Genomic DNA, 26,716 nt, shown 5'->3' with positions numbered 1-26,716 from the left:
GATTTGAAAACATTATTACAGTCACAGTGTTCTGAGATGTTGAAATGTACATTTGGTATTAGAGCTTGTACGTGAACCAAAAACATAAAACACTAAAAGACATAATTTTTTTGTGCATAGCAGTAATTCTAATCACTGTGGTTTTCAAATAACTAATGATTTTAAAATCAATATTAGTGTGACATTCAATATGTTTATAAAATTTGCTTCATTTTTATATGATTTCAAACATTGTTTGTTATTTGGGCCTGCTGTCCTTCACAAGGAAGGCGTCAGCACTTCTACAAGGTGATTATACTGCAAAGAGCCTTAAAACGGAGGTCAAATGAATGCGTGAACAATACACAGGCCCTTAAAACACGTCCATGCTGTATTATTTAGGCTAATGCCATTTAACAAACCCTCTTGTTGGACTGGTTCCAGCAAAAGAAGACAGAGAGGGCATTTGATGTAAGTTACTGAATGCAAGTTTATCTCACTATCCTCTGCTTCGCTCTCTTGTTTGGGCTAGAAGAGTGAGCGTATTTATGACACTTGTTTTTCCACATGTAAATGTTGTGTATATGATCTGTAAATCTTTCTGTGGGTGTAAAAACAAATTAGTTTAATATAATAGGATTTTAAGAGAACGTTTCTGTGTCTGATAGAAGACATTACACTATGACAACCTACCCAGTGTGCCAAAATGACATGACTTATAACTTTATGTACAGTATTTTCTTAATATTTTCCTATACTGTAGCATAAAAGGTTGTGAATTGTATACCACTTTTAGTCAAGTTTCTCCCCCTGCCACTTCTTTTTAAACTTATTGGTGAGCACTTCTCTGCTAACAAGTCCAAGCACATGTTTTCTGCAATAATGCTGTAGTTTGAACGGAAAGGTCTCAGTTTACTTAGTGTCTTTAAAATGCATGTTGTTCTTCCAAAAGATACGAGCTGAGTGAGAGATGAGAAAACGGAGAGCAATGATTTGAGGACTCTTGTCCTGCAGTAGAAGGCTTAAGTATTTGGATGCAAATACAAATGTGTATACTGTATTCCTCAATGTGAATAAGATGTTTGGCATGTATTAACAAATAAAAGAATATATATAATTCAAAACATCATTCTGGTTCATTTTGTTATTAGGGGAAATTATTGTACACATTATTGGTCAGTGTGATTTCCAGAGAATGGCATCTGATTTATTATTCCTTACTGAATGTTGAAAGATATAAAAATAGAAATCTTTTATAAGGTTTCACAGCTGTTTCTCTATCTCAGCCTTTACCATATTCACTAGCTACAGGTTCAATAAGGTCACACAGGCTCTGATAGATGTTACACAGATTTTAAAGAACATTTTTATTTATTATAAATCTAATACACATTTATCAAATTGAATTTCTCATTTTGTAAGAAAGTTAAGAAAAGCAGTAAGCTGCACCCAAAAATGTATCAAAAATAATTGCTTTGTAGCCTATTTATTTTATTAATTCATTGATTCATTTAGTTCTGTAGTCTATTTAGTCCCATGTCTGATTTGTTTGCCTCATTTATCTTTTCAGGAAAGCTCCTTAAGTGTGCTATGGTAGTTTATATCCCAGAATTCCAAAGAACAGATCCTTCTTGAGATGGGAAACGGCATGCGTGCTGTTCTGCTTAAGCACAAGCATGACTCTGCATTAGAGCGGAAGTGTTGCTTGCACTGTCCTTTCTGCATCGTAGGGAGGCGTTCAAGTTCACTTCTAGTTCAGGGTACATTCTGTTCCACAAAAACAGACACGTGTGTGTTGGGCTGGTTAGAGAGAAATAACAACAACAACGTGACCCAACTGACAGCGTTGTTAGAAACGAGGTGATTTATTAGGCATGTTAACATGTAGGTCAATACATGCGTCGTAATAGTAAAGCAAAATAAACAACACAGCCTACCTGCAATGATGAAAACTCCTTCGGACAACACTTACCAAGAAAAGTAAACAGCCTACGTCAAGAGCGCATAATCAAGTATTGTGAATAAAAATGTTTAGATATAATATGCTAGCTGTTTGGATGACTACAGAAATATCCTTCTTGAAATGTTACATTTTAAGGGGTTGTTAAGATAACCTCGTGTAAATGGATACTTTTTGATATTAACAATATCATAATCAGCTCATGTCTATGGACAAACTCTTAGCCTATAATAGGGTCGTGAGTGTTCCCATATTTTCCTAGAACTGTCTGCCAGCGTGAACCTCCGCGAGTTCGGAGTTTACTCCGAAAAGAGTCTTGTTACGTTTGCTCCCATTGGCTAATTTCTCTTTCTCCAATGGTCCTTCACGAGAGCCCGCCTCAGAACTCCTGCTACTTATAGGCCACTCGTGTGTAGCTCAAATGCATGCTTTATTTAAGGAAAATGACTTTATTTGAAATTGAAACGTGTTTGTGTCGTGTGTTACCTATCGATCAATTGCTCAATTTTTCCGTGCAACCAATTTCCATGAAAGCTGAGAGATAGTAGAATGCATTTCATGTCAAACGCTGATAGGGGTCTAGAGTTATTCGAGGAAATAGATATTTATTACTGTTTCCATTTAAAGTGGTTGAGACCACAGAGTTCACATGAACATTGTTCAGTCGTATCCATATACGGTACAGGTCATTCCAGGTCATTCCACGCGAAAAGAGTTATAAATATTCTATATAATTGAATATAGCCTAATGGTATGATTATTTTTATTTGATTAATTATTAATTGACTTAATAGTTTATTTTATGATTTCAACTGCATTGTGCCTGCCGACTATAACTCGCTGTATCAACCAGTGCGCTCTGTACTGAAGGAGGCTCATGCTGCTACTCTTAGTTCCTGCTATGTTAGCACGACCTCCGTCTCATACTCAGAACACTATTGGATCCCTAACCCTTCAATCTCAGGCTGCCTAGGTGATTCCTGGTAGTGCATTCAAAGCGTCGCTCTTGGACACGCATGTCCAATCAGCTACGAGCTCTGTGATGACACCTTGGGATTCCGCGAAGTAGTTTCTTTCAGATGGGAACAGCAAACAGCGGCACAGAGTTGACGCACTTGTGGGAGAAGAAGAGAGTGAGCGTACGCGAAGTTTCCACGCTTTCTGATGTGATTGAAATAATACTGAGAATAGACACCTGGATGTTTCTTGTGCGTGTAGACGCAAGCGACACACGCTTTTATTCTTCGCCGGGAACATCCCAGTCCCACTGACACGTGTAGGCGTGAAGCCACGTTTACTGGAGTCGTCTGTAGCCTATATTTGATGCGCATATGATGAAGACAATCCACAGTGCGCCCTGAGTTTTGTTTTGAAGTATTTGTGGCAATTACACGACATTTTGGGTAACTATAATGACGGATGTTGATATTGCAGCAAGGTCCTTGGAGCCGGTCTCAGACAAACTATCCGGCGAGGAAGGACCTGAGGAAAGTCAAGAGAGCCGGACTCTGTTAATGGTCGCAATGATTCTGCTGGACTTAAATCAGTGTAATCCGGGCGGAATCAGCACCAAACGTATGGTGGACAGTGATCCGGAGAATCAAACCAGCGTAAAGGAGAACCGGGAGAAATGCAGACAGAACGCAAGCAGGGTGAAAAGGACACGGAACCGTGACAGTCTGCATGTATCAGCTGAGAAGAGACACTGTTGTCCCTATGCTGGCTGTGGGAAAATATACGGCAAATCGTCCCATCTCAAGGCGCACTTCAGAGTACACACCGGTATGAAACGAGCACGGCTGAATTAATTGTGTGCTTATGTGTACAATTACTTAACTAATGCCAGTAATTCGATTTTGCTTGTTATTACGCCCCACGCTCGCGTGTTCTCAGGAACACTCTGGTTTCAGGAACTGCCACTCATGTAACAGTGGGTGTAACCGCAGGCGGAGCGCTCAGGGTACACATGAGGGTGGAACAGAACACAATGTTACTAATCGAAATGAGGGCAAACATGTTGCTTAGTCCACACTGTTACGCAGAAAATGATGTAATCATAAAATTGCGCAATTATGTGGAGGGAAAAGCTAGAAGCAACCTATTATAATTTCAGGTTTGCTCATTTGCATGGTTTGACCCATATGACGAATATGTTCTGTTCTATTGAATTCCGCATACATCAATGCGACACTCACTAAAGTACGCATATAGACCTTGTGTAGCCCCGCCGCCTTTTCAGCGCTGCGCTCGTTGTGTGTTTTGTCTTCCGGTTGTATTTCCACAGGTCGTACGGATTAATTAACGTATTTTAAATTCTTCCCGGTCTATTGACATTTGTTAAGACATCCCTTTCAAACATTACAATGCTCAAGATAAATTGCATTAACTCTACAATAAGTAAATCCACTTCACCGGGTAATTACTATTCGACAGCGATGTTACAGACATATACGGAGCTACCGCAAAAAAAGTTAAAACGCATAATCCTAAAGATGGCTGCGCGCTTTTCTCTGGCGCATAACGCAACGATGACGTCACGCACACACCTCCTGATTTCACAGTTGTAAACATCCGGCACGTGGTGCCGCAATGTAGCCAAGCTCAGCCCCCCTTCTCAGGTTTGGCATACGCACATCTAACAAGGTGTTTACATACATGGAATAAATCTGTGTCGATTAGGTTTTGTTGTAACTAGATTAAATTGTTATTCTCAATGGGGTCGTTAATTTCTCCCGTGTGTGTGTGTGTTCTTAGGTGAGAGACCCTTTCAGTGTACCTGGTCAGGCTGCACCAAGAAATTCTCACGCTCAGATGAACTGACACGACACTTTCGTACGCACACCGGGGAGAAGCGTTTCATGTGCCCGCTCTGCGACAAATGCTTCATGCGAAGCGATCACCTCACCAAGCACGCCCGCAGACACGCTGGCTTTCACCCTAGTATGCTCCAGGGTCCCGCCGGACGAAGACGACACTCTTCGACGTCCACATCGTCCTCTGGCTCCAGCGATCACATGTCTGCTGGTGTTTGAGTAACCACGTGGCCCCCACATTTTGGATGTCTCTCTTAGCAAAACCACACCCAATTCAGGTCTTGGAGCCTCTATTAATGAACTGATGATATAAGATATCAGGTGGGTTACATAATGGAGTACAAAATATGCTTGCTGGGGTACTCCAAGACAAAGAATGAAAATGGGACTTTTAAATGGAATGGACAAAAAACCATATATTTTAGGCAGAAACATTGTAATGAACATTTAGTTTAAGGGTTATTTCAAATGAGCAAGGATATTTACAGTATAACTACAAAGTCGGGATTGATTTCAACAGAGAAGAGCCAGATGTTTTATTGCATACCAACTGTGACAAAGGGAAATGAACAGATTCTGTGTAAAGATATATTATGTGAAACACGATCAGTTTAAGTGACAAATCTCGCAGCGGTCCTGTATAGGAGGTGGATATGTTTTAAAATAATCGCTATGAATATTTTCTGTTCTTTGAGATATTTAGGGGGAAAGCGTTTGACTTCTGTGTTGAAGACAGTTTTTGTATGATATTAAAACTTCAAGGTTCTTATGAGATTAACATCGTGTGAGGTTTTACGCACACAATCACGCTTTTGTTTTAAGCAATGATAATTATTTGCATATGCTAATCAGTTATGCAAAAGAATGTGACTTATTTAATGTAGAGCATTGAAAATACTCTTCAGATTTTTTTTTAAATTTATTTTATTTTAAACTTTTACTTTGTTTTTTTGATCAGCATTCATAAGTGATGTAGTGAGGCCAGCCAACAGAGTTTCACTCATCAATAGTTTACCACCGCCATCTACAGGCGTGTTAAGAGATAACACGAAAGTAAGACCTGTGCCTTTGATATTCAAATATTGCACAGCATACAGAACAAAGATTGTATAATTTTTCTCATTAATTTAAATTTTTTAAGTAGCCTATAGTATTTACTTTCAGCAATGAACCTGAGTAACATATTTTATTTTATTAATGGGTTTTTCATTTTCAGATTCATATTCAGCTGTTGAAATACTTGAAATAATAAATAATGTTATTTGAATGTAGATTAGGTTTGAATCTGCTGTGATGATCAGCCATTTAAAAGTCATGCACAAACTGAATTTTACATGTGAATAATAGTCAAAGGATCTTTATTCAAGTTTTTATATTTTATGATAACTGATCAACAAATATTTAGCTTTCATCGTCAGAGTATCTGTGCTAATTTATTTCCCAGATGTTCTATATGTTTAATAGGTTGAATTCAAGAAGCAGGCCGTTGTAAAAATGCTCAATCTGTGCCTTCTGTTTTGAGGTTTAGTACTCTTAACTTAGATTGCAGAATGTAATTAGCAAGCTATGGAGAAATACTTTGCTGTTTACAAAAGTCTTCTCAGTTGCATAGTGTGAATAGTAATGTCGTGTTTATCTGCATCTTTAAGATTTTGAACCACTACCATTGTACATATATATTCTGTATTTTTACATCACCATCATTTGTACATATATATTCTGTATTTTTAAATCACTATCATTTGTGCAACATCCATCTTTCATTACCTGTAAATGATGTGTATAGAGGATAACTAATTAAAACAAAGAGTAATCCAGGTCTGCTTTTATTGATATCACTGAAACCAATAACAACATTGTTAATACATAAATGGACTTTCTCACATAATTAACATATTTATAACATAAAAACACAGCTTTTGTCCAACAAATGCTCACCTTTGATTACGTTTGAATTGAATACATCAGGTCATTACAGTTTTAAAATTCACTAAAAAGTGAATATGAGCAGTTCAAATGAAAGCAGTTTGCATTTTGAGATATAACTTGATCAAGACAATATGTAGAGTGTAAAGATAACACATAAAATGTGCTTGGCTTTCAAAGCTGAATGGAAGGGTAAAATCTGCAAACGGATTTAATGTGTAGTAGACTAACAGTGCAGGTTCATCATTGACAGCTTGAATCATTTTTTAATAATAATAATAAATAATAATAATAATAAATGTTAAGACCAGGGAATTTAATAATTTTAGCAACATTAACATTCTTCATTTATTTCCAAAGACCAGCAGAAATTAGTGCTTTTAAACAGCCCACAATGTCTAAAAAAGTAACCATTTCCATGAAATGCAGTGATCATATAATGTAATTGGTTGTACGCATATGAAACACTAAATGAAAATGGACACAGGGGAAAATGATTCATTCCAACAAGGAGCATAAACATTCTTTGGTGCCTTCGAGAGTGTGATATCTGAGCATCTTCCTGAATAAAACAATACTTAATTACGGCTTTCTTACAAGTGCTTTAAATATCTAACATGTTTGGACACTCTATCTAAACAGAACGGAAATTGCCCCAGTGATTTCTGGCCTTTGAGAGACACAAAATGTCTTCTTGTAATCATTTTATCATCTTAGGTCTGTAGTGAGAGGTTACTGTGAAAAGAACAAGTCCAGACCTTGACCAATCAGATATAATTCTCAAAGAAGGGTTACTGTATTGCCTTTCCTTTCATGACAGATTCGCATCTCAAATCCAGCGTAGTTTCAAACATGATTCAATTAAATACATGTACGTGAGATATCAAGTGTAAACAAAACAGAGTGTGATGCCCTGGTGCATGCCAGACAAGGCTACTGTTAGCGCTGCAGTACGAATGCACCAACATGCAAAATGTTCAACAGAAACGAACCCAAGTAAAGCCTCAATAGCAGCCACAAACAATAAACATCCAACCAGATCCGTACAGAAATCAAATCTTACCATAACGACAACGTTAATGCGATGAGTGCAACATGAAAGCAGAGAATTCAGTGGATAAGCTATTTCAAACTCTCTGTAACATCAAGTTGTTGTTTTTAAATCACAATTAAAGCCATTTTCAAGCTTTATTTGTTCTACGTTCACTTGTACAGTATAACACAATGCCGGCTAGGAGGTGAAAGTGAGCAGACTCTCCTAGCGTATTAGCAAACAGTGCATATCCTGCCATAGGAGGAAGCAACCAATAATAGTCATGTTAAGAATTATATGTTAGAGTAAATGTGTGTATGTGTGTGTGTGTTAGCACATGTAATGTGTTTTCGTCTATGTGTGCGTGTTCACATTTTCCTGTACACCATATCTATCATAACATTTACTGCACTGTACATTTCCCTCTGTACTATTGATTAGATGTCTTATCTGAGGTTATGGAAGGGAATAAGGGACAGAAAAGAGAGAGAGAGAGGGAGCACGAGGAGGGGAAAAGGTGATGGGTTTACTGGATTTGACAAGCAGTGGAGGAGGTGGCTTGGCAGCACATGCAGGTGGAGTTGACGGATTTGGGCGGTATGAGGTCCAGGTCTTCATCATCAGGGATCTCATCCAACCTGTATCCATCTTTCAGTAGCTGGATGTTCAGATCCTGGTTTATTTGCTGCAGGAAGCAATGAACAGCATGTCAGGCAGTGCTGCGTAACCGCCACTAATTAAATCACATTAATTCTATTTTCTGGACAGCAGTTATTTGATAGATTAACAGGACAACAGGGTTGGTTCAATAGCTTGATTGGGACATTCATTGGTTTAATGAATCTATGACACGAACAACTACATGAATATGATTTGCGACAACAAATGTGCAATGGTGACCTTTGAAGGAAAATAAGGAGAGACAAAAGGGAATTTAGTACATAAAAGATTGTGAGTGACTTTTGAGAAAGAAATGGTATGGGGCTTAATACATTAACCAGAGTTTATAGGTACCTGTTCCCTTAGAGACCTCACCTCGGCTGATGAGTATCCTGATGAGGAATATCTAGACATGTCAAAGTCGTCATCGCTGCAAAGGGAAGTGAAAACACTGAGTTTGAGGCTTGTGGCCAATGGGGACATAAATAAATCAGTGTAGGATGAGTGAAGAGCTTACCTGTCTGTGTCTAGAGCAACTAAAGGTTTCTCATCTGGACTCTGGTCTAAAGAAGAGTAGCCTTTATTGGGAACCACTAGCCTGGATTGAGAAAGGAATACAGAGTTAGCAGTCTGTTTGTGAAGGAACTTAAAACATAGACAATGATATTTTCTCTTGTTTGTACCTTGTTCTGGCCATCACGTTATTTTTCTTGGGTTGTTGATTGACAGGGCTTCCGGCATTGCCATTTTTCAGTGATCCTTTCCTAACCAGCTCTCTCTGTTTGTCTGTACAGAGAAAAAATAATGTAAGACCTATTATGTCATATGATAATATTACACAATTGCAAAAATAACTGCAATGGTGTTTGGCAGTATGGACAAACCTATCTTCATATGGAGAGGAGAAGGTTTATAGTTCAGGGTGGCAGGCTCATTCTCCCTGGTATCTGAGTCTGCCTCTGATGTGGTCGATGATGCTGGATCCTGGGGAATAAGATAGAAGTGTCAGGACTGTCTAGTAGTTTCATCGATTAAGTCAGTTTTATGTGATGTTTGGTCTTCAGAGCTTTGCTCTGTCCATTTTCATCAATGTAGATGAGTAAAGCGTCACTTTATGTGTCTGTTGTATGATTTCTGTCAGCTCATTCTAAAACACACTCTGGGACTGATAAAAGGAAACATTTTCAGAAGCAAAAAGGGGAATTTGCCGACTTCAAATAAGGATTGGATCAAGAATTATGAATGATTTCAATGTTACAGAAGCCTAAATCTACTAAAACTGGAAAAAGGATGAAAAACATAGGTACAGTGCAAGACACTTTAAGATACTGATCACAAAAACTGTACATATTGTATTGTATATCATATATAATATAATATAAATTAATATAATACACCAGATCAGTGGGTCACGACCAAAAAATGGGTCACAGAAGGGTTGCAGACCCAGACTACCCTAAATAATGGTTCACTTGCACCGAGAATAAATATAGTTTGTGCCAATCACAATATATTTTGGTGTGGTAAATACAGAGAGCATGAAAGAATTGAATTTCAACAGACATTTAGAAGACAACATTGTTAATTTTTCAATTCATTCTGTCACATTATTAGGTGTCTGCATTTCATATGAATAATTTTCAATTTCCGATCTTAAGGACATGTTGTTTACATCTGTATGATAAACAGTGTTGGGTCTACACTTAACGACCAGTGTAAAATCTGGGTTCTGAAGCAAAACCACGAGAACCATTGATCTAGAACTAACCAGTGGAACACAAGCATCTTAAATATGGGCCATTCAGATGTCTCCTCCAACAGAGCTGGTTATTTTCCTGAGAATTATTGATGAATTTGGAATGGGTGGGAGGGGTATGGACATTATTCAGGTACCATAGCACGTATTCTGCATGATGAAGCAATCTAAGGCGGTGAAGGCCTTCATGAGATTGAAGAAACATCACGCAGTTTATAACACGGTTTCAGATGAATGTTACAGACAGCGTTACGATGGAAGTACGAAGAGATAGAAGAACAAGTTGAGCTGAAGTTATAAAATAAAAGGAAGCTGATGTTGTTTTCGATGCAGGGAGACACACAGCCTCAGTGCGCAGCATCATGGTAGCATCCTTACATTTGCTAGCAAAAATACACATCAGACACAGAACCGACATCATCGATCTCTCGTAATATAATATATTTACCATTTTTTGAAGTAATAACGGTCTGTGATGACACAACATGAGATTAATGAAATACTCCACGGATCGTTAGTTCATATTGAGCTACAATTCGCCCATCAAAATGTTATGAAAACCGCATACTGAAACATTTGTGCTTTAAACGGTTGTTAAGAGTCAATCTGGTTTAACTTACAAAAGGCTGCATCTCTGCCTCAGTCGGCACTTGAAATCTGTCAATTTCTTCCATCATCTTGGCGGCGGGGTGTTTGAGCCTTTTTGTGAGCGTTTGTGGTGGATTTCTGCGGATATACCGCAACTAATTGGTTAAAAATGAAATTTCACAACTGTGTCGTCGGATATTTGTCAGCCCCAAGAATATCCTCGACTCTCCTTCATCCCAGCGATCGCTCGTTAGCCAGCAGTGACCGAGTGGCGACTTAACCACCCACTTCCGGGAGAAACGAGTCTCGAGACGCGAGCAGCACCACGGATTCCGCCCCACTCGAGCGATGTCTGCTCCACCCAAGACCAGCATCAGACACAGACATTGTGCAGGGTTGCCTGTCTGTGGGTGTTTGTATAACCTCGAGATGGCAATATTTTGTGTGGGACGATGTTTTTGCAGTCTATGTCGAACCTGTAATCAGGGATGTCGGATGAGGATTAGAATCAAATGCATACAAACAAAGATTTTGATCCCTTATTAACGGGATTTGATCTACAGTGTCCCCATTTGTTTGTTTACAGTGTTAAAAAAGAGGTGGGTCGCGCTCTATGCACCTGTCCAACAGGCACAGATCAAAGTGACTTCAGGACCCTGGACAGCTTCTGGACATTAACCTAAAACTGACTATGAGGCCAGTATGGGAGCAGTCTGAAAAATGGGCAATGTCTAGTCTAGTCTAATGAAGACTAAATATATTATATATATATATTTAAATATACATTTCTGTGTTTTCCTCCCGTTTTCTAATCATTAATTCCAATCCCAACCCAATATAACAGATCACTTTTAATCAAGCATTGACTAAACATCAAATTAATCCAAATGCTAACAAAACAAGCCCAAAATAGAAGTAAAGCTGTATAATGTCCATAAACTGTATGCTCTAGGCCTATATTGCCTGCTATCATAGCCTAATTATGTTGAATTGCCAGCATATTTCCAATGATATTCCTGCCTATACGTGTTTGCCAGTAGATGGCGCTAACTAACAAGCATTTAAAACATAATTTTCCAGAGGATTATTTCAGAATAATATTGGTATATTATCAATTAACGATGTAAGATGAAAAGCATCTTCTTCAGAATCTTATAGAATTCAATGTACATTTTAAATACATTCCTGCATTTTACAATGGTAGAAATAAAATATTTCAATCTAAAAAATGAGGTATTGCTTAGACTGGCAAAATTAAAATAATGATTAAGGTGATGATGGGGTTTCCCAATGGCTAATATAAAATGGCATAACTGTATTGCTATTGTTGAGCTAGCTGTTGAAGTATTATAGTTTGGGGGGAAATGCAGTTATTGAGGTAAAAACATTACAAACTTCATTGTAAAAAGAAAATGAATAATGTTTGCTATTGTGAAATCATGTTTTGGATTTCATTATCTCTTTGATAATCTCTATAAGGGGTTAAGAGGTAACCCATACTAATAGTCCTTGTGAAACCCCATATGAACAGCTGTTATAAGATTCTCTGTATGAAAAAGCTTTGCAGTCAGATGTACTACAGATAAACACACAGATGCTTGCTTTCATTCATGTCAATTAAAACATTAAGACATCCTTTAATTCAGGGGGAAATATATGTTTGTTTCATTTGGGTTATGCAACCATGACATCACAGATGGGGATTCAGATTACGGTTTATTAGTAATCTGGATTTTATTCCAGTAGCCCGTGAAGTTATGTAATTCTTCACTTTGCATTCTGTACTCCAGGGCAAATGAGCTCTAAAGCTACTATGTGTCATTACTATAAAAAAGCAGGAAGAAAACAACATTTTATGTGGATAACACAAATACTTGGAGTGGGTCTGTAAAAAAAATTAAAGATACTACATAAAAAAAAAAAAATATATATATATAGCTTAAATGTTGTGATTTATAGCAAAGTTGAAGAAGTTTTGCTTGTAATATCTAATGTACAATAACTATTCATTACTTATTCAAAATCATAACTTGAGGGAATGATGTTCAAGTCTCCATGTTTTGTTTTGTATGGACATATGAATGGACTTTCAGAATATATATATATATATATATATATATATATATATATATATATATATATATATATATATTCTGAAAGTCCATTCATATGTCCATACAAAACAAAACATGGAGACTTGAACATCATTCCCTCAAGTTATGATTTTGAATAAGTAATGAATAGTTATTGTACATTAGATATTACAAGCAAAACTTCTCAACTTTGCTATAAATCACAACATTTAAGCTTGTACATTCATATAGAAGCTGCAGTAATTTCAAGCCATTTCCAGTGAAAATATCTGAAGAAAAAAAGCCTAAATCTGATCTCAAAACCATTTGTTAACCTTTGATCACCACTTACCATAAATAGGCTGTTGCTGTCTGACACTATATTGATTTTAACAGAAAATATCTTAACATTATCTTAAGTCAGATACACTGATGCACTATTTGAAATAGTACAACCCTTAAAGGGTTAGTTCATCCAAAAATGAAAATTCTGTTATTATTTACTCACCCTCATGTCATTCCAAACCCATAAGACCTTTGTTCATCTTTGGAACACAAATTAAGATATTTTTGAAGAAGTCTGAGAGTTACATGACTCCATAGACAGCAATATAATCAACACTTTCAAGGTCCAGAAAGGTACTACAGAAATCGTTAAAAAAGTCGACGACTTTATTCAATTGTATCTTCTCTTCTGTGTCATTCACTCATTTGTTGTTTACGTTCAGTGCTTCCAGGTTCTACGTCTGAACGCCGACTCATTATTGGCCAGCTCCTGCGTCAGCATCACATGCATACATCGTGCTGCTCACGTGAACAAGGCCGGCCAATACTGAGCCACCATTCTGACTCAGAACCTGGAAGCGTTGAACGTAAAAAACAAATGAGAATGAAACAGAAGAGAAGATATTGTTGAATAACATCATTATTTATGTTTTGTTTTTGCACACAAAAAGTATTCTCGTTGCTTCATAAAATTAAGGTTAAACCACTTTAGCTACATTGACTGTTTTAACAATGTCTTAAGTACCTTTCTGGACCTTGAAAGTGTGGATTATATTGCTGTCTATGGAAAAGTCATATACCTATCAGATTTCATCAAAAATATCTTAATTTGTGTTCCGAAGATGAACGAAGGTCTTACAGGTGTGGAATGACATGAGGGTGAGTAATTAATGACAGAATTTTCATTATTGGTTGAACTAACTCTTTAAGGTGCATATTAACACCGCACCTTTGAGGGTATTACTCACTGACAAGCTAAAGGTACAAGTTTTTTTCCTGGGCTAAACCAAAGCCCAGTGTAGTGCTCACAAGAATATAGATGTCATGTGAGGTTTCATGCAACATAAACAAGCTTAAATTAAACTCTGATATTAGTATTTTCTATATCTCCTACTTCTGCTATTCTCTTACATCATTTCCTAAATTTTCTTGGTCATTTATGTATTTTTGATAAGAGATACAGTATACAGTATAACTTGAACTGGAGATAAGCAGTCCACACATGGCCCTTTGCTGGAAATTAGGCTATTTTTGTTAGTTAGGGTCGGGTAAGAGTACAGGGAGCTGAATCAAGACTAGCACAAAGTGACTAGATGTCCAACGAAGAGCAATAAATAGACTAACAGATGGACTGTGTCCAAGCACTGTAAAATAGATAAGAGGCTTTGTAGTCTTTACGTAATGATCCTCCAGTTGCAAATCACCAACACACAAGCAAGTGCAAGACTAAGATACACTCAAGCAAACGCACACAGATCTATATGAAGGAAAGTTGTTGCTAAATAAATTTCACTTTCAGTGTATCACATACATCATTGATTGATTTCAATTTTTTAATCCTTATTACCAATCATTTCAGGCAAAGAAACAAATTATCAGTGAGTACATTTTATTTCAGTATAAATCATGTTAAAATAGTAAAATGCATTACATGCATCACAAGCTCTGCATTAATAAAAATATTTTAGTTTTTCACCAATTGACAATATCATTATTTATGACAAATTTGCCATATAAGCAAAGAGAATTGTAAAAATATACATTCTAAAAAGAGGCAACAAAGTAAAACCACAAATGAATCAGGCATTTTAGATGTTTGATGGGTTACAATGCTGAACAAACCATGCTGTCCTCACAAACTGACAAGTGTGTTTATTTTTGAGATCCCCTTTACAAACTAGAACCTTTTAAATTTCCTAATTTTTACCTATTGTGCGTTTTTCAAAAAATTCAATCAGAAATGTCCTGAGCCCTGTGAAGAAAAGGGCTCCTCTGGACCTTAAATATTGGGTCTAGGGAAGTAGGGGGCTCAACCATAAAAAGATTCTTCAAGCCCCCATGAATTTAAGCAGCAGTCCTGAATTCACATTTTTCAGTTTCACGCTGCAGTTAATAAGTATTTTTGCTCAGTCATCTGCGGCTCTTGAGTCCCTGCCAGCACCGGAGCCCTCTCCGGACAGGAGGGAATTTTGCAGGCCTTGTAGAGTATAACAAAGAGAATGAGAATAAGCACAGCTACAACTGAGTTACACACAATGGCCACTATGGCACCTGCGGACAGTCCGGCTCTTAGTTCTGTCTCCATGGTGAGTTGAACTCAGGGATCTGATTTTCAAGAAGAGGTAAGACACTTGAAATCACAGTTCATCTCAATGGGTTACTGTACTTTAATTTCTGCTGCAATTTTACATGATTCTTGAAAGAGCCAACCACACCATCTGGTCCTTCAGTGAGTAAGAGTGATCTACTGATCAAAGGTTTGCATCTCTGCAAAGGGGGACTGTCTTGTTTATGTTAGTTGGATCCAAAGGGAAACATCCTTAGCCTCTGAATGATTCCTGAAAAACAGAGACAACAACATTTTCTTAATGTAACAATGTATAATCTGATTTTTTTAAATCTATAATTTAATCTCTAATAAAATACATACATATACATACGGTGGGATCCAAAGGCCAGGGGAACGCCAGTGAAAATGTTTTGCATTCTTTTCTAAATTATATTGTGATCATTGCAATTTGAGTGAAAGGTCGGTTTTATAATTACTTAGTATTTAGTTTCTCTCTTTTGCTTTAATGACAGCAGTACTAGACTAGCTAGTTTACAGCTACCTATATTTAGAATATCAACATTTCTCATTTTATTTTATAAGTTTTCATAATCCTTAAAGGGTTGGTTCACCCAAAAATGAAAATTCTGTCATTAATTACTCACCCTCATGTTGTCCCACACCCGTAAGACCTACTTCAGAACACAAATTAAGACATTTTTCATAAAATCCGATGGCTCAGTGAGGCCTGCATTGCCAGCAAGACAATTAACACATATTTAAGACATTTCATGTGACTACAGTGGTTCAACCTTAATGTTATGAAGCGACAAGAATACTTTTAGTGCGCCACAAAAACAAAATAATGACTTTATTCAACAATATCTAGTGAATGGCGATTTCAAAACACTGCTTCATGAAGCTTCGAAGCTTTACAAATCTTTTGTTTCGAATCAGTGGTTCGGAGCGTGTATCAAATGTCACGCCCCCCAGTGGTGAACTATTGAAATTTCAAAAGACGTATGACATAACGAAGCCACGTTATTCTCCGAACCACTGATTTGAAACAGAATCACTGTGCCCATCACTAGATATTGTTGAATTAAGTCTTTTTTTTTTTTTTGCCGCACAAAAAGTATTCTCGTCGCTTCATAACATTAAGGTTGAACCACTGTAGTCACATGAACTGATTTAAATATATCTTTAGTAGCTTTCTGGGCATGGAAAGTGTTAATTGTCTTGCTGGCAATGCAGGCCTCACTGAGCCATTGGATTTTATCAAAAATACCTAAATTTATATGAAGATCTTACGGGTGTGGAACGACATGAGGGTGAGTAATTAATGACAGAATTTAAACTAAGTTTAACCCTTTAAACTTTTAACAAGTTTTTAAATGTGATTTTAAAATACTACAAACAAGTGGAACAATGTGACAAAACATGACTTGCACTCAGATAAAATGTGCTGCCATGTTCAAAAAATTGTGATGAATGAGGTGCAACTCGCAAATGTCCTCAAACCCATTTTCTCTCACAGACACATTTTAAAGTCCATATATCTAAACCAAGATGGTTCATCATGTTGAATCTGTTTCTAACTTCATCTACAGTTGTCTTCTCTACCATAAGGTCAGAGAAGACTGACATTATGGTAGAGGTCTCTCTTTTCAGAGCACAATTTATAGACAATCCAGAGTAATAATTCCACTCTCATCATACTCATCGTTCTCTTATAAGCCACGGCAGACAGCAATTACAGAGCTTGAAGTGAGACAACACATGGGCAAGACTGATAAACATCAATCTCTCCATCTTTCTCTCTCTCTTTCTTTAACTGCCACAGTATAGGGAGCTCAGGCTTCAAATTACGAGAAATACAAATGACCTGAAGACTAAAGATTGCACAAAAAATCTGAAGACAAATGATGCCTCTTGTTCACTCTTGGTGAAATTCTTTCTTTCTTTACCTGTGCTGAGAAAGAGAGATTCCCTCAACATTAGACAGCGATACTCAATAAGCTAAAGGGAAACATTTACCCAGTCTTATTGCACATTAAACGGGATGAACTCCATGCTCCTCTCACAGTCTACGAGGGTTAGGAGTAACAAGGGTAATTAGGGCACAATATAATTTTACTTCCAATATGTTTTAAAGTACCTCCCCAGATACAAACACCCTCCCCTCTCCAGTCCTGTTATCACAGCCTTATATATGTGCTGTTGAATAATACAGACCTGATACTATAGTAGTGCTTCTATAAAGATTCTTTGCAAACCAGATCGTTCTGGTGAGAGGACATAATGTCAAACTTCTCATCTTGGAAAAAGGGTCCCTCTGATGTTATATAGAGGTCTGAAAATGTAAACTGCACTATGTAGTACACATATTCTGTAGTTAAGCTAAGCTGAGCTAGTCAGAATCAGTGACTTTCTGATCAATAATAAGCTGAAAGCAATTGATGAGCCACAGTCCAACATTTAGGCTACACTGCTGCCTTCCTGATCCATACATGAAATATTATTACAAACAATAATAGGGCATGATTGTATTTGCTTGTTTCTTATTTTGCTATGTTTAAATAGGACTACAAATAAATAATAACAAAATAACATGCTATTTTTTTCTTACAACTCTAAACAGAACAAGCAGCCATCATTACACCATCTCAACGTCTCCAATTTTATTGACGAGATGACAGTTATGTCAAATGAGAAAGTTCAAAAGTTAACATAAACAGCTAAAACCACCCACAAATACAAGATAGCTCTTTTTGACAGTTCGCTTTGAAATGCAAAGAAAGAAAGATGCGTGAAACATATTTTTATTTTGCTGACCTTATCGTGGGCAGTATTTATATGTGCCTCTTTGCTTCTGTTCCAGATGAAACAACATACATATGTTTGCATGGCCATGATATATATATATATATATATATATATATATATATATTACATATATATATTAAAGCATCTGAGGAACACTGCAAAGAAGTTGTCAAGTGTTCACAGCGCTAACCACGAGAGAACAAAATAGTAATTTAGTGACAAAAAGTTGTAACAGTGCAACATGATGAGACAACTCATGATAATGTAAATTTAACATATTATAGGTCTACTCAAATATTGATATGGTCATCAAGGTAAATAATTCAATCAATTATTCCTGTTTTCTTCTCAAAAATAGGATGTTTCATCAATAAACATGCAAAATGTTTAATAAAAACCATTCAAGCTGACATCCAGCCTTTAAAAAAAACAAAACCATCATGTACCAGGGTTATAAAGAACTAGCTGAAGTACTATTACTAGACTGACTGAGAAAAACAGCCCTACCCCCCCTGAATGAAACATGAGGGGAACAATGAAACACTTGTCTGTCCCACACTATGTAGAAGCACAGCTGACTGCTGATGAATATTAAATACAGCACAAGACTATTTTCAACTGAAAGAGAAAATGGTTATCCAAGACTTTACAACGTATTTACATAAGCAATAAACATAATGAAAGAATTAACTTGCCTGTTTATACGATGAGGAGAAGAAGGTGCTCCAGTCCGTTCAAAACAATACGATGCCAACCGTCTGCTGGCGCCACGCTGCAGTTTCTCATTTCATCCCGAGCGTAAATTCTGCTGTTATGGCGATGCTGCTTTGCAAAGTGAACTTACCCGCATCTTTTACATATTGCCGACCCATGATGAGAAGCAAGCAAAATGAGCTTTTGTCCTAATGTGCAGTCGGATGAGATCAAAAAGTTTTCACTAAACAGAGACGGAGATGCAGACGGGTCCGTGTCTGACCGCGTACAGCATCCAGTGAATCAGGTTGGTTTGAAGCGTCAGCTACTCAGAGATCCCATCAGTGTCATTTACTTATGCAATGTTTACTTTTCGAGTGTATAATATGCAGATGCAGTGGCGTTATTCAGAGCGCAGAGCTCAGTCTCCCTGCAGTCACAGCCTGTGCCCTGTAGGCGTGGTTGTCATTGTGTTGTCCTGAGAACGAAAACAAACGTTAAACTCTGTTAACCAATGACAACGAGAGCGATCCCAGGTGACGTGATTTTTCCCTGCAATGTCTGGAGGACAGACTCGGGTGTAGTCGGGAGGTAACTAGGCTACTTCGTGTTTAAAGATAATTCATTTTAATCAGCTTTTAAAATGTGCACGTGTACTATAATATTCAATATTGTGGGAAATCTATCTAAGTCCCCAGGCTTCCTTAAACCTCTCCTGAAATTCAGACTTTTTTTTATTAACAGACACTATGGTTGTTGATTCAAATAATTATAGCCTACATGATTAATTAAAAACAACAGCAACAATATATTACAGTGATAATACAAATACATGCAGTACTACAAAAGCTGTTTTCTTGAAATTGTTCCAGAGTTATTGTGGATATTCTTCAAATTAATCGCTATTCACTCTACACTAGTATATAATCTGATAAAATTAATGATTAAAATAATTATTTTACATTTCATTTAATGGCTCCCTTGACAGTTTAGGGGGGTTTCAAAGTGGATCCCCGGCCCCCAGTTTCAACCCTGCGGAATCAGACACTGTGAAAAAAAAAACACATTGATGAAGAACGAATCTTATTATTTATTTATTTTTATCCCTATCAATTTCTATGGTGGTTACAGCTCTGTGTGTATGTTATGTCATAAATAATATCCATAAATAAGTTTGTGTGCACCTATAAAATGTATTAAAATCATTTGTTTAGAGCAGCTATTAAATGTTTCCTTTATGGTTTACCACCAACGAGTCAGGAGCTATCAGGAGTCCACATGGAGCCATTATGAGTACAAAAACTGCAGAGAGAAAAGCTTCACCCTCAGAATATCACTCTTTGAGACATAGAAGCAAAGAGTTTCCTATCTCCAATTTGAATTTTTATGCCTTGTAGAAAACCAGGAGGAAATAATTATAAAGATTTATTTTTACACTTCACGTCACAAAACAGCCATCAGGCGATCATTGTTCCTAATACTCTTCCAGTAAAAGCATTCATGCACACATTTCACTTTTTGAATTTCAGAATTTCATTAAGTTAAAACAGGTATACAGAAGCATTCATATAATCACATTAAAGAGTGCAACAACGCTCTCAAAAACTAAAATTATCTGTTTTCATCAACAGCTGCAATTCTACATTTTACCACTGGCAATCACTTAACATTATCTTTAAATGATCTTTTAGAATTTGGCAATGAAAAATACACATTTGTATTTAAACCCACAGATCTCTGATCATCCATGTGCTGTTTTCACATGATATTGTTGCATGTCAGCAGGTCATGATTAGCATCCCTTCCTCCTACACTTGAGTGGGAAGCGATCATAGATAGCCTCACCTCCTTTGGCCAAATGATCTATTGTTCTCGGAGGTACTGCAATCTTTAAAATACAGTATCTGACATTCAGATCTGCTGCATTCATCATGGTTGACAGAGGTATATAAATGCCTTCCTCACACTCTATTGTGCTTAATCAGAAGATGCTTTTATTCAGCTAATTGGAGTTTAGATTAATATTTTGGTAAACATTTGGCATTTTATATTGAATCAGTGTGGGAGAGTGGAAAAAGAAAAAAAGACTGATGGAAGAAGCTGATCCCTTGTTGAGCAATTATTTATTTGTATTTATGTATTTCTTTATTTGTTTTCTTGGTGCATGGGTTTTTTTTTTTTTTTTAGTATTAAAATAAGGTCAGCATCCTTGGTCCATCTTAATTGTTCATCATGACCTTGCAAAGAGAAAAAGGAAGAAAACATTTAATTAATTCATCACATGCAAATCTCTCTAATATTCATTTGGCCATTTCCAAAGCTCAAGGATTTGTTAACCAGAATGGCTTTAGACAGAATTTAAAGAATTGTATTAGTATAACTAAACTTCAAAATTCAATGCATGCATATTATGCATTAAATTGTACACAGTGTTGAATACATTATTTCTGTTAACGCATCATGGTGTACCTTGTCGATCCAATCATTGAAAGAGGACACACGGGTGAAGACAGTAGGCTTCTTCTGAGTGTTACAGCCCAAACCAGAAACGAAGCTGGCAATACCGTGCACCTCCCATGTGCCGTAAGAGTTCATACAGTTCAGAGGACCACCAGAGTCACCCTGCATGATGATGATTAAAAAAAAAATAATAATAATTATTCAATTTAGTCATATATTGCCAATACCATTCTTTATCATACAAAAAATGAGTCCTGGTATTTGAATTTGATTGGCTTTTTTCTTTTTCTTTTCTTTTTTTTTTTTTTTTACTTTTGCTTTATTCTTTTCAACTTGATAATGTTCAGCACAATGGTCAACTACTGTTTTATTACTGTGCTTTATAAATACTGTAAATTGAGAATGAGAAGCGTGAAACATAAATCACGTGAGCCACATAATGTCAAAATAGATTTTTTTTAAAATACAAACCATTATTTAATTATATTTAGCATAAACCTACTCGCTCAACAGATATTGAAAATTATTTTGATAACATTTATAGTTTATTTACGGCTGAAATGTTGCAGGTATATGTAACAAGCAAAATTACGGAGCCCTGCACATGACATGCAAGAAAAAAATTAACAATTTTGTTCCCTCGATTTACTAATTCGTGCGCACGATTTACTAATTCGTTCCCTCAATTTACCAATTCATGCGCACAATTTACTATTTTGTTCCCTCGATTTACTAATTTGTATGCACAATTTATAAATCATGTGCTTGATTTAGAAATCGAGGGAACGAAATAGTAAATTGTGCGCACGATTTAGCCTACTATTTTTCTCCTGCATGTCATGTCCAGGGCTCCGTACAAAATAACTATCATAATGTATTTTAAAAAACGTTTAAAAAAATTATGTCAGAAAGATATCAGTTCTGCTGTTGTTCATAAATACCAGTACTGATGCTGTACAATGAGGGCGTTGTCATGTCGCTGGAAATCATCATCACTTTACTGTCCTTCCCAGTGCCCAAAGTCATGGACACGATATAGTGCTTCACGACCTAGCTAGGGAGCTAATTAAGATGCATCCATTGTTCCGCCAGTAGCCTAGGTGGCGGCAAGTGACTTAAGAGTGAGTCATTGAATCATTCATTCAACTGATTTGTTCAAGAACATCATTTAGTAAATTATAAATTATATTTATTGAAGGAGCCAAAGTAAGTTTCTCAAAAGTAAGTTACTCAATATTAATTGTTTTTTTACTGCACTGCTGTATAAAAAGCAAATTTGGAACAACTGCACTTGATCTTGCTCAAGTGATATTGCTTAAATGAGTTACGTTAAGTTACTCTGTAAACTTTATGTCTCACAAATGAAGTGGCACAAGATAATTTGTCAATGAACACAGACAGAGAACTTTACTCAGACAGAATAACTTTACTCACATTGCAGCCAGCAACAATGCCGTCTCCACCAGCACAGACCATAGATTCCTTGATGGTAGAACCCCACCAGTCAGACCTGGAGCATGTAGCATGATCCACAGCGGGCATCAGTGCTTGCTGCAGTCTTTCAGGAAGAGGGCCTCCAGCTGGGACACAACCAAAGTATGTTGGTTTATACAATGTTCTGTACAGATGACCTCAGTTAAGCACTGACATGGCAATGATTTTTTTTTTTTTTTTTCAGGGTCAGGTTCTTTTTATTAATATTCAAACCATATTCAAACTATATTTAGTTATTATTACATGCATGTATGTCAAGTCTTGTGTGCAAAAGCACTTACTGGAGAGTCTTCCCCAGCCTGTAATATAGCAGGGGTGGTTGTTTGGGAGGATGGAGCCAGCAGGAGGAATGGTGCCGAACTGAACAGTTTCACTCTCTATCACAGGCTCGGACAACTTGATCAGGGCAATGTCGTTTCTGAATGAGCACAATCACAAGAGAGAGCTGTTTTTTACACTCACTGTGTTGATGTCCACAGTCAGTGTCACAAAATAAATAAACCCGACAGAGTGATCAGGAATGGGATGTGAAGCAATATTATGACTTGCTGACTATAATGTATAATCAAAAACTGATCTGAGTTTTTATATAATAAAGTGTTTTGTTTTTAATCCACTTTATTTATTTACGCAGATGTAAGCCATTTTATCTTAATGTGTTAGATTTCTGATTCATTGGCCACTAGGTAAATAACTAGAAGAATAACAAAGTGCAGTAAACTGCACATTATTCGCTAAACAAACCAATGTGTTTATTATTATGTTCATAAATGAAAATAATATAAAAACAGGTGGCAATGTCAAGCAACATAAATTAAAAATAAAATGGATAGAGTTATTTTATTATGAAAATCGATTGCTTGACATTTTAAAAATTATCAGTAGTGGTCGTTATACAAAAAGTACTTAACGCTGCTGTCTGTAACTTTTTTTTTGGTTAAAAATGATCCAAAATCTAATTTTGAGCAAGTACAAAACCAGTCAGTGTTTGAAACTATCTCCTTACCTTAGCCCAATTGACAACGGTAAGCTTGTAATAATGTTTTCTAATTCAAATGGTACTGGTAGGTTTCTGCGGGAAATTCGGGGATGCCGCCATTCGTCTTTGCGTCATTACGTCACATCTGTTTACATAAAGAACGAGTCCCAGCTAGTAGGCTATATCAAGTGAGAATGCTGCAGATGAAGGATCATTTATAGCCTTTTCTCACAGCAGCTGGAATCATTAAACTTACATTTTGATGGTGGATTGACTCATTTCTTTCCAAAGTACCTGTACAGTATCCACCAGTGTACTGACTGACAGCCACAGATTCTCCTCAAAACATTAGACTCATTAGAGGAGCAGTGCCAATGCACAACCCACATAAAGATGATTATTCCGTGAATGACTGCAATTGCAGGTTTCGAACAGAGATGGCGACAAAGAAGCAAAACTTATGGACTGCAGCTTTAACCGCAGAATGCTCTAAAAATAACCTAAGTAAGTATTTCAGAGAGTTTAAAATCTGTGAATTCGATCAAGGTATTGACAAGATTTACCTTTCTATTGCTTAAAATGATATATGACACAAGTTATGTAAAGACCTACAAAGTATGATACTTACCCAAGTGCCACAAACAAGGAGTTCCATTTCTCATGTACAATGATCTTCTGAGCACTGATAGCCATTGAGCCGTCCTCATCTACGGACAGGTCATGCTTACCAACAAGCACCCTGTAGTTGCGCCCAGAGCTACAGGAGAGAAAATGAATCATGGTTAAAATCCAGTTGAAAGCTACTGAATTCCTCATGTTCACAACATTTGAAAAGGAATTTTAAAGCTATTTAAAGGTGCTCTAAGCGATGTCACGCGTTTTTAGGCCAAAACAATTTTTGTCACATACAGCAAACATCTCCTCACTATCCGCTAGCTGCCTGTCCCCTGAACACACTGTAAAAATATAGTCGCCACAAGCTCCAAAAACGGCAGCAAAAACTACCTGGTGCAGCCTGGACCACGAAACATATAAACAAGCTCCAGCCAATAACCGACAAGGATGATTTTAAATGCGCATTCATGACTGTTTCAGGAAGCACGGAAGGGAGGGGAGGGGGAGGAGGAGGGAGGGTCTAGCTAGCCTCTGTTTTGTTTGACAACACTTCGAACGTCAACAGGAAGTTACTCCGCCCAGGATCGCTTAGAGCACCTTTAATTGAATTCTACACTGAACAGAGATTAATAAATTAGATGAACACTGGATTAGACTCTTATACCTGATGCAGTGAGCGGCAGTCATCACCCAGTTTTCGGCAATGATAGATCCTCCACAAGTGTGATACCATGAGCTACCGCTCTTATACTGCAGAGAGATCTAATCATGGGAAACATAAAAAGTATGCATGGTGCCATCAAACATACAAATATAATTTATATACTGCTCAAACAGAAGACCATTGTACATCAGTTAGATAAATGCATGAAATGATTAAATGTAAGCCTTGAATTATGTCTGCCAAATGTATAAATGTAATGAGAGGGAACAGATGCAAAGTGTAGAAAGTAAAGCTGAGGCAGAAAGGGTGGCTATTTTTGAGACAGAGGTAGTAATGAGAGAGAATGAGAAATAAAGGCAGTCAAAATGGTGCTATATACCTGCCAGGGCCAGCTGTGGGGTTTGGCTTCCTCTCCATTGACCACACGAGAGCTGAGAGGCTCAATGGGTGGTTTTCCAAACCCAAAGGCTGTAGTAGAAATTCAGAATAAAACCTCAAAACATCAGTTGCAGATATAATAGAACATTAACAATATCTGTAATCATTATGTTGCAGGCTACTAAGTCTAAGTCTCCTGAACACTTCTGTTCAGGTTTACAGACTTCTTACCGCTAGCGATGAGCACTGATGCTAGGAAGAGGGCAAACATGTTGACTCCGTCAGCTGCCAGAACACTTACATTGCCCACTTTTAAACCCTCTTTTTAGTGATGTCACATTGACCACACAAAATTATGAAATAGGTGCTGCATGAAGAGTTCCACCTGTTTTGCCTGGAAAAACCTATCAGCTTCTGAACAGATGCTTTCCTTGAATCCATTCACATGGCCTTCATGCATAAACCTGTCTTGACTCAGTTCACTTAAACTAATTTATATTAATATTAATATACAGTCTTTGACAATTTAGCATTCATGTTAGACTTGTTAAGTCAGTGAGTGTGTGTTTCCTGAACTTTTGTTATGGGAAGTAATGTTTGAAATATTTATAAAGATTAATAAAATAAAATTAATAAATAAAAACTGACAATTCTCTATAGCTTGCATATACAATATTGTTCAAACGTTTGGGGTCAGTAACATTTTTGAAATAATTTTGAATGAAGTCTCTTATGGTAACCAAGCTGCATTTATTTGATCATAAATTAAGTTTTAAAAAATATAATAATAATAATAATAATAATAAAATAAAGTAATATTGTGAAGTATTATTTCAATTTCTATTTTCATACATTTGAAAATGTCATTTACTCCTGTGGTTGCAAAGCTGAATTTTCAACAACATTACCTCCAGTCTTCAGTATCACATGATCCTTCAGAAATCATTCTAATATGCTGATTTGGTGCCTAAGAAACATTTCTTCTTATTATCAATATTGAGAACAGTTGTGCTGCTTAATATTTTTGTGGAAACCTTGATAAATTTTTTCAGGACTCTGTGATGAATAGGAAGTTCAAAAGAGCAGTATTTGTGTGAAATATAATTTTTTGTAACATCATTAATGTCTTTACTGTCACTTATGATCAAAGTATTGCATTCTTGCTAAATAAAACTATTAATTTCTTTAAAAAAAAAACTTTTTAAACTGTAATTTAAATTAAAAAAAAAATCAAGTTGTAACATATGTTGTTTTTTCCTCTCTTAT

The 26,716-nt window shown here is 36.7% G+C and overlaps 3 protein-coding genes across 4 annotated transcripts; 1 reads left to right on the top strand and 2 right to left on the bottom strand.

Moving 5' to 3' along the window:
- The first annotated feature begins 3,001 nt into the window (after positions 1 to 3,001).
- Positions 3,002 to 6,559, top strand: klf9 (Kruppel like factor 9). Its single transcript, XM_067406282.1, has 2 exons — positions 3,002 to 3,721; positions 4,694 to 6,559. Exons 1-2 carry the CDS (start codon positions 3,352 to 3,354, stop codon positions 4,969 to 4,971), a joined length of 648 nt encoding a protein of 215 aa, XP_067262383.1. The 5' UTR covers positions 3,002 to 3,351; the 3' UTR covers positions 4,972 to 6,559.
- A 159-nt stretch (positions 6,560 to 6,718) lies between these two features.
- fam219ab (family with sequence similarity 219 member Ab) lies at positions 6,719 to 11,078 on the bottom strand. Of its 2 annotated transcripts, none has more exons than XM_067406283.1 (6): positions 10,748 to 11,078; positions 9,256 to 9,355; positions 9,055 to 9,157; positions 8,889 to 8,969; positions 8,726 to 8,801; positions 6,719 to 8,396 (listed from the first exon to the last, which is right to left on the bottom strand). In XM_067406283.1, the coding sequence occupies exons 1-6, from the start codon at positions 10,802 to 10,804 to the stop codon at positions 8,238 to 8,240; spliced, it is 576 nt and encodes a 191-aa protein (XP_067262384.1). In that variant the 5' UTR covers positions 10,805 to 11,078; the 3' UTR covers positions 6,719 to 8,237. The 2 variants fall into 2 exon arrangements, with proteins under 2 accessions (XP_067262384.1, XP_067262385.1); XM_067406284.1 differs by having other exon boundaries at positions 8,747 to 8,801.
- Positions 11,079 to 20,966: 9,888 nt separating this feature from the next.
- ela3l (elastase 3 like) lies at positions 20,967 to 25,751 on the bottom strand. Its single transcript, XM_067405907.1, has 8 exons — positions 25,682 to 25,751; positions 25,452 to 25,540; positions 25,073 to 25,170; positions 24,422 to 24,550; positions 23,096 to 23,232; positions 22,755 to 22,900; positions 21,330 to 21,482; positions 20,967 to 21,097 (listed from the first exon to the last, which is right to left on the bottom strand). Exons 1-8 carry the CDS (start codon positions 25,719 to 25,721, stop codon positions 21,080 to 21,082), a joined length of 810 nt encoding a protein of 269 aa, XP_067262008.1. The 5' UTR covers positions 25,722 to 25,751; the 3' UTR covers positions 20,967 to 21,079.
- Positions 25,752 to 26,716: the final 965 nt, after the last annotated feature.

Source organism: Chanodichthys erythropterus, chromosome 13 (assembly GCF_024489055.1).
Source record: "Chanodichthys erythropterus isolate Z2021 chromosome 13, ASM2448905v1, whole genome shotgun sequence".
NCBI lineage: Eukaryota > Metazoa > Chordata > Actinopteri > Cypriniformes > Xenocyprididae > Chanodichthys > Chanodichthys erythropterus.
Note: the sequence above shows the minus strand (reverse complement) of the source record. Positions and strands in the feature narration are given on the sequence as shown.

What these genes read in the sequence shown, in the direction of transcription:
- klf9 (XM_067406282.1), top strand. Translation starts at nt 3,352, where the DNA reads ATGACGGATGTTGATATTGCAGCAAGGTCCTTGGAGCCGGTCTCAGAC. An exon ending in GCACTTCAGAGTACACACCG is followed by an intron (nt 3,722 to 4,693) that starts GTATGAAACGAG and finishes GTGTGTTCTTAG; the next exon opens with GTGAGAGACCCTTTCAGTGT.
- ela3l (XM_067405907.1), bottom strand. Translation starts at nt 25,721, where the DNA reads ATGTTTGCCCTCTTCCTAGCATCAGTGCTCATCGCTAGCG. An exon ending in CCCACAGCTGGCCCTGGCAG is followed by an intron (nt 25,171 to 25,451) that starts GTATATAGCACC and finishes TCCCATGATTAG; the next exon opens with ATCTCTCTGCAGTATAAGAG. An exon ending in GCATTGTTGCTGGCTGCAAT is followed by an intron (nt 21,483 to 22,754) that starts GTGAGTAAAGTT and finishes ATCATCATGCAG; the next exon opens with GGTGACTCTGGTGGTCCTCT.
- fam219ab (XM_067406283.1), bottom strand. Translation starts at nt 10,804, where the DNA reads ATGATGGAAGAAATTGACAGATTTCAAGTGCCGACTGAGGCAGAGATG. An exon ending in AACGTGATGGCCAGAACAAG is followed by an intron (nt 8,970 to 9,054) that starts GTACAAACAAGA and finishes TTCTCAATCCAG; the next exon opens with GCTAGTGGTTCCCAATAAAG. An exon ending in GTTGCTCTAGACACAGACAG is followed by an intron (nt 8,802 to 8,888) that starts GTAAGCTCTTCA and finishes TTCCCTTTGCAG; the next exon opens with CGATGACGACTTTGACATGT.